Source organism: Gadus morhua, chromosome 8 (assembly GCF_902167405.1).
Source record: "Gadus morhua chromosome 8, gadMor3.0, whole genome shotgun sequence".
NCBI lineage: Eukaryota > Metazoa > Chordata > Actinopteri > Gadiformes > Gadidae > Gadus > Gadus morhua.
Window position 1 is genome coordinate 4,355,401 of NC_044055.1, and position 7,329 is coordinate 4,362,729.

Consider the following 7,329-nt stretch of genomic DNA (forward strand, 5'->3'; position numbering starts at 1 on the left):
GCGTCACTACTCTCTGCCAGTGACGTCGGGTCAAGCTCCACGCTGATTGGCTATCGCGGCTAAGGTTCACTCGTTGGAGCGTTGAAAGTTCAGTTTTTTGAACTCCGGGCGTTGGTGCGTTGGGCGCGTTACTGCGTTTACGTGCATAATTACGTGCGTCTGCCGCGTCTAACCCCTCATGCCCACTGCACCGTCAGTCAAAGGACGTGGGAAGGCGTGGCTGACGGATGGGGGAGTAGTCTTTGCAGAGGCATCCGTCAGCCAATCAAATCACTTTGCCGGGTTCTTCCCGCTTCTTCCTGCTTGTTGCGTTGTCAAGATGACCCGCTTTCCTGCTTACATTTGCATACGCGATCTGATTGGATGACGGATCCGTCGCTGCCGAAAAAGTTGAACATTTATTAACTTTTTGACGGAGCCGAAGGCTCCAACGGAACGAACGGATCCACAATGCATTGCGCGTCCGTCCCCATTCAAAGTCAATGGGGATCAGTCAACGGACGGAGGTAGTGGGCACGAGGCGTAACGCCCCTAACGCGACGCTTCAACGCGTGTAACGCGTTGAAGCGCCTATACCAATGGTTCCCTATGCAAAAATGCCGATTTTCGACCCCCCTAATGCGAGTAACGCGGTTGGTGTGGCCTTACCTTTACTTGCGTTATCCAACGCGAGTAACTCGTTTGGTGTGGCCATAGCGGGGTTATGTGGCCATAGCGTTACTTAAGGTACGGCCACACCAACCGCGTTACTCGCGTTAGGGGCGTCGAAAATCGGCATTTTTGCATAGGGAACCATTGGTATAGACGCGTTACACGCGTTGAAGCGTCGCGTTAGGGGTGTTAGACGCGGCAGTTGCACGTAATTACGCACGTAAACGCAGTAACGCGCCCAACGCACCAACGCCCGGAGTTCAAAAAATTTAACTTTCAACGCTCCAACGAGTGACGCTTAGCCGCGATAGCCAATCAGCGTGGAGCTTGACTCGACGTCACTGGCAGAGAATAGTGACGCTTGCACAGAAGCATACGGCCGACAACTTTCTTTATTCTGGCTGGAAATAGTTACATAGTTACGCCATTAAATGCGTTTATGGAAAAAAAAATAGCGAGAAATGTGCATTTTACTTTCATAATGTTCGCTCGGTGAATGTGAAGGATGTTTGGTTTGATAGTTATGACGAAGAGGGAACGCTCCGTTCACTTGCATGGACATGGACTCATCTAGCTGCGTTGGCGCGTTGACGCGTTGGAAGCGTTGAACCACCACACACTGATCAAGCATCAGGTTAGGCGCGTTACTCGCGTTATCCAACGCGAGTAACGCGTTTGGTGTGGCCATAGCGTAACGGTAGGCCAAATATGGGGCCTGGAAAATGGATTGGCGGGAAAGGGAAAACAAAACCAGTTAATGTTTTTAACATTTTTTAACCCACAAGGTTTTATTTAAGGAGTCAAATTTTGTCATTTATATTTGTTAATTATTTATGTTCCAGAGAATATATTGTATTGGATATTTGACACTAATTAATGTTGCTAGAAACACGCACACAGTGTTTTATTAATTGGGAAATTGTAGATTCTGTTTGCATAAAAATGAAGGGCTTTGGCTGGGGGCGATAGCGTCTGTTAGGGCGGACTCACACTGACCATCTGTACCGTGCCCAAGTCCGTTTCACACCTGTACCGTGCTCAAGTCTAGATCATTTGGCTAGTGTGAGCACGCCAACCGTACTCAAGCCCACTTCAATTCCGTGGCCTGAGCACACTTGGGAGAGGTGTGCGTTTCATTCATTCCCATGTTATTCCCAAGTATTAACAATCTCCTTTTGTTTATCTAATCTATGAATAATAATCTAATGTACAAATTATTGATGCATATACTTGGGTTATATATAAAAGAAGAATCGGCTAACTCCATTCACTGAACGGGGCGATCCACTTTATTTCCAGCGCTCCCAACATGGAGTCAAAACAACGACCCACACGCAGACACTTCTGTTCTCCTCCTTCAGAATAAGAGTCCCTAACAGGAACTGGGTTACATGCATTCATCAGTGCTTTTAGACGTGTTTCCAATGGCTTTGTTGTTCGAAAGAACGGGCTGCGTTCAATGAAATCAAAACTAAAACGGATTGAGCCTTCTTTTTATGTCCATGATTGAGCCCCGTTTATAAACAACCCTTCTGGGTTTGTCCGTTGGCTTGTGTCGATACTTCAAGTGTCGATACGTCATCTGTAAGCGCAGGACCCCGAGTCGATCTGGCAGCCGAGTCAATCCGACACCCACAACGGTACAGATGGCCTAGTGTGAGTGTGCCTTTTATACAAAGTTAACACAAAACCCATCTCTGACTGTCGCCCCCTGCTGGTGGTTTCATGACCTCATTAAAACTGACCAGAAGGGGCAGCCTGCAAAGGATAACTTTAAACTAATATTGGAGAATATACAATGGGCATCAATCAAATGAAAAGGTTAAAAGTCAACACAAATCATTGTATTCATCTTTAATTCTCTTTTAGGTAACGCATGATTCAACATGACTATACTTTAGTAAATATTGTTTTAGAGCCTTGGTTCTTGTCCTCTAATACAGGGGTTCTAAACATTTTCACTTCAAGACCCAAAGGAGAAATATGTGTCTCCCGGGACCCAAACTTAAAAATAATGCATCATGAATTGCCATAACATCTACATTGATAAACTACTGATGAAGAACGCAACAAACCATGAATTAAAAAATAATAAGCAATGTATTTATCTCATGATAAAAGTACATCACAGTCATAATCCAATGTGCTGAAGTGTGTGTTACGTACACATATGAATTTGCACAATTAACTTGAAAAATTAGGACACAGAAGCAGTAAGTCAATACACTCAGTGACTCAGTGTTCCAGCTGGAGTGGGGTATGTGGCCAAGCATATAAAGTACACAGAACAACTGAAATGAAATCAAAATCAGGGTAATAAACTCAAAAATAGGGGAATAAAATCAGGGGAATAAATGTATTTGTTCATTTCAACATCGCGATCTAGACTGAGCGAATCACAGAAGTCTCACTTCAATGTAACCTCAGCCAGAGAGTGAACAGGTTGTGTGGGGGGGGCTCCAAACCCAGCATCTAGGCTAAACAGACCAGTGAAGCAAGGAACAACGCTCCTCTATCTGAATTAGGAAAATGCATTAACACTTTACTTTGCAAATGCCGAATAAGAAAAATGTCTATCAATTTCATTACTCTGTTAATTCTCATCAATAGCATCCATGTAATTAAATCAAATCGAGTAAAGATTATCGGAAAATAAACCCTGACAGGGCGAACCCGACACCGACGCGGTAAATTGTCAAAAAATAATTGACCGCCGGAAGTCGGGAAGGCCCATGAAAGTGAACAGAACATTCTACAGCATTGACAAGAGCTGTGTATTAAGAGCCTATATTAACTTCATTTTTTGGGGGTTTGTGCTGGGAGAGGTGCTAACCAATGGACTGTCCTACCGCAAAATTGAGTCGGCCGTGGCCCCACTAGCGACCTCCCCCATGGTAGTGGCCTTTTTCTTCAGATCCTGGAGTTTACTGATGCGCTCCAGGTAGCCAGGCTTGGCCTCTGACTTCTCTCCCTCTATCAGCAGGTCGATGTAATCGGCTGTTGAGAGTTGATTGGGCCTCAGAGCGATCTCCTTCAGGGTGTTGAGACACTGGTCTGAGCGCTCCATCAGCTTGACCACCTCGTCCTCTAGGTGGTCGTACTCCAGCTCCATCTGTTTGATGATGTCACCAACGGACATGGCTTCCTTAGAGGCCGTCTCATACTTTTTTTTCAAATCCTCGTAGGTTTTTTTCTCTATCACCGTCTCGGAACCCCAGTAGAAAGCCTTGAGGGCATGCTTCGTTGGAGGGCACTCGCCTTTGCATTCTTTGCATTTACCAGACCAGGCAAAGGCGTCACAAAGAACATTTGTCACGGGAGGAGGCGTTACCACTTTCTTAACCAGGTCAATACACGGCTTTAGCCAGCATGATTTGTGACAAGTGACATTACATTCCTCACAGTTCATTGAGTATTCTTCGGTTTTAACTTTAACAGGCCTTGTGTCGCTGACCTCATAATCAAATTTCTCATTTTCTTTGATCGCTGATTTGTGTGTTTTGAGAATTTGAGATTCTTGTTTAACCTCCTCAAGTTTAGGTAAGGCCAATTTCACCTTCATCTGGATATTCTCAATGGAGATCTCCAGCTGAGCTCTCTGTCTGAGCACCTCCTTGGTTAAGGTCAAGCTCTTGGTCTCAATGACTTTCAGATCAGAAAAGAATTCTTTCATGTTTTTGGTTCCCATGTCCCAACACTTTTTAAGGCCTTCTTCTTCCTCATCATCATCATCCTCATCCTCATCATTGTTTCCATCTTCTTCAATGTCACCCCCCTCATTTTCGTTGAATGCAAGAGGTATAGAGTTATTGAATTTGAAGTGAATTGGTAAACCATTTTTCGTTTTAGGACATGGGACCCCGAACTCATTGATCGCCCTGAGAACCACTGGTTTTGTGTGATCTGCAAATGTCACCAGAATCCGGATGTTCTCTGCCACATCTTTGCCAAATATGCGGAGCACCGAATCAAAGCAGCATTTCTGCGTCGTTGTAAGCCGAGCTAAAGATGCTTGGACCACGAAGCAGATGGCATCAATCTCGCTGATTCCACTTTTAGCAGAGAATAAATTTTCTAGCTGACTCATAATCAACCTATCTCTTTCTTTGCCTCTCGTGTCTCCAAAACCCGGAGTGTCCACAATAGTCAGGGAGTAGTCGATCTGGAAGCCCTCTCTGTGGTTGAGCTTGTACACGGTGACTTCAGAGGTCTGGCTGTGAGCCTGGGACTTGGCCGTGCCTTCGTCTACCAACTTGAATCTAAAGGTATCGTCCCATGTGACACCCAAGATGTAGTTGATCATCCTGTTGACCATGGTGGACTTGCCCTGCCCAGTGGCTCCTAGAACCATGATGGTGCGGTTCTTTTTACTAAGGTCATTTCCAAATATGAAGCATTTGCATCCCTCTATCTCCATGGACTGGGCTTCCAGAGGAAGAGTGTAAACCTCCAGAGTACCTGAACGTACTTTAATCTTCTTGCCTTCTTTCTTAACAGCTTCTGCCAACCGCTTAGGGGGGGGCGAAAACGCTGTTTTAAAAGGATGAAACATTGTAGCAATATTTGTTAACTTCTCTGATTTCTGACTAATTCAAACGGTTGTAAGATCTTCTGAGGAGTTGAGAAGATAGCAGGAAGGTTAGCCCTGACAATCAACAGTTTATTCCCCGTCTTAAACCAGGTTGATCCTCGTAGAAATATCCCTGGTGTGATCTGAAATGAGACACAAACATGTCAGGAAAACCTCTGCATGTTTGTGCATTTACATATATATGCGTGTGTGTGTGTGTGTGTGTGTGTGTGTGTGTGTGTGTGTGTGTGTGTGTGTGTGTGTGTGTGTGTGTGTGTGTGTGTGTGTGTGTGTGTGTGAGAGAGAGAGAGAGAGGGGGAGGGGGAGAGAGAGAGAGAGAGGGGGAGAGGGGGAGGGGGAGGGGGAGAGGGGGAGGGGGAGAGAGGGAGAGAGGGGGGGGGGGTACAGAGCGATTTTGAAACTAAACAACCTTCTCAGCCATTTAGAATAGTGCATTTCACACAGCTGTAATTGACAGCCAAAATGATTATTAAATTATATGATTACCGCGGCTGATCCGTAAAATAAAAAGGTCTGCAAAAAGCTAAACTTTGTAAAATAAACGACGACACTGCCTTTGAAATAGCCTTGGCGATATTGCAGTATACAGGTGCACATGTCGCCCTCTATAGGTGGATGCTAAGTATGCAGCCAGATTTGCTGCGGTACACATTGGACACAAACTCGACGAGATCCACACATGCTTAGGCCTACAGGCGAGTTCACATGTCCTAATCTGTTCTGAAAGTGAGTGTGTGGATAGCATTTTACCAAACACGTGAAAAAGGTAAATTATGTGTATTTGTGCATCGTGACATTCGTATGGATATACTTTTACAATTTCGTTGGACACGTAATATGAAGTGTAAGTGTGGATATCATTTTAGCAGCCACAAGTAAAATAGTAAAATAGTAAAAGTAAAATATTTCTTTGTATGGAAAATGATTGCAAGGCACAAGGAGAAAATTATTGTGGATTGTGGTAGTGATATACAGTGTGATATATTGGACAAAAATTCACAAAGAAAAATGAGCAACTCACAAGAGCCATGCGATCCACAAATGTGTAAAAGTGATTGTGGAAACAATTTTACAAGACGGCAGACATTCTACTATGTGGATCGTAGTTTAATAAAAGCTTCCATGGATTCCCCGAACCAATCATGGAAGAGATGCCCTGTTTGTCAGAAATGAGCGCCTAAATACGACATTGTGTCATTACCGAGGGCGGCGCAGTCTCAACCATTACAGATATTCTCACACACCATTTCCCTCAGTAGCCTGATAGTTCAAGGTTTGCTAGGGCATTTTTAACAGATACACGCAAATTATAGATAACCCTTACTTACTGTGTGCGTGCGTGCGTGCGTGCGTGCGTGCGTGTGTGTGTGAAACTAAATGTAATGTTCCATAACTAATGTTAACTTAAATACATAAAACCTTTTTATTCTGGTGCTGTAGCAGGTCAAACAAGGTTTAATCATAGCAGTTGTGAGGTGGCCTATACTTTACAATACAATGACGTGAACGCACCTGGTTGTATCGGTCTTTCCCAGGTCCAGCTTCAGCCTTCAACACAGAGATAAGACCAGCTCCGGGTAGACCTAATGAAATGCTCAGTTTTAAATTCCGCACTTGATATAGGCCTAATATGAATCACACTGAAACGCCCATCCATTCCGTCCACTCGAGTGATAACGTTCCAAACGGGGGCACCAAATCAGTAACACCCGCAACAACTGTATTGTATTAGGTGTCAATATAACTGATCAAAGCACGTTTCTGTCCTACCTTGGCTGTCCCGGCTGAGAGCAGGATGAGAGCTCAGTCTCTCTACGGCACCTCTTAAAGCTGAGCTGGGTGGGCTACACCCAGGAGTGGGGGTGGCTATAGCTCATTATTTGAAGTCACATCATTTCTAAGAAGTGCTCCGGTTTCCCCTCCACCCTGTGGATGAACAAGGCAAGTGCACAAGAGCTGGAGTCGGTACATGAGCGCTTCACTGTCTGATGGGTTCATGCAGAATTGTGCATTTCTCCACGGGGCTCAATAAAGTACCTTCTTCTTAATCCTCCTAATAATGTTGACATGCAATGCACATGGATTAG

At 44.6% G+C, this 7,329-nt stretch overlaps 1 protein-coding gene across 1 annotated transcript; it reads right to left on the reverse strand.

Moving 5' to 3' along the window:
• Positions 1-2,490: 2,490 nt before the first annotated feature.
• LOC115548210 (uncharacterized) lies at positions 2,491-7,067 on the reverse strand. The gene is made up of 3 exons (XM_030362683.1): positions 7,013-7,067; positions 6,755-6,825; positions 2,491-5,364 (listed from the first exon to the last, which is right to left on the reverse strand). Exon 3 carries the CDS (start codon positions 5,201-5,203, stop codon positions 3,497-3,499), a length of 1,707 nt encoding a protein of 568 aa, XP_030218543.1. The 5' UTR covers positions 5,204-5,364; positions 6,755-6,825; positions 7,013-7,067; the 3' UTR covers positions 2,491-3,496.
• Positions 7,068-7,329: the final 262 nt, after the last annotated feature.

Coding starts and splice junctions, on each gene's coding strand:
- LOC115548210 (XM_030362683.1), bottom strand. CDS start 5,203: ATGTTTCATCCTTTTAAAACAGCGTTTTCGCCCCCCCCTAAGCGGTTG.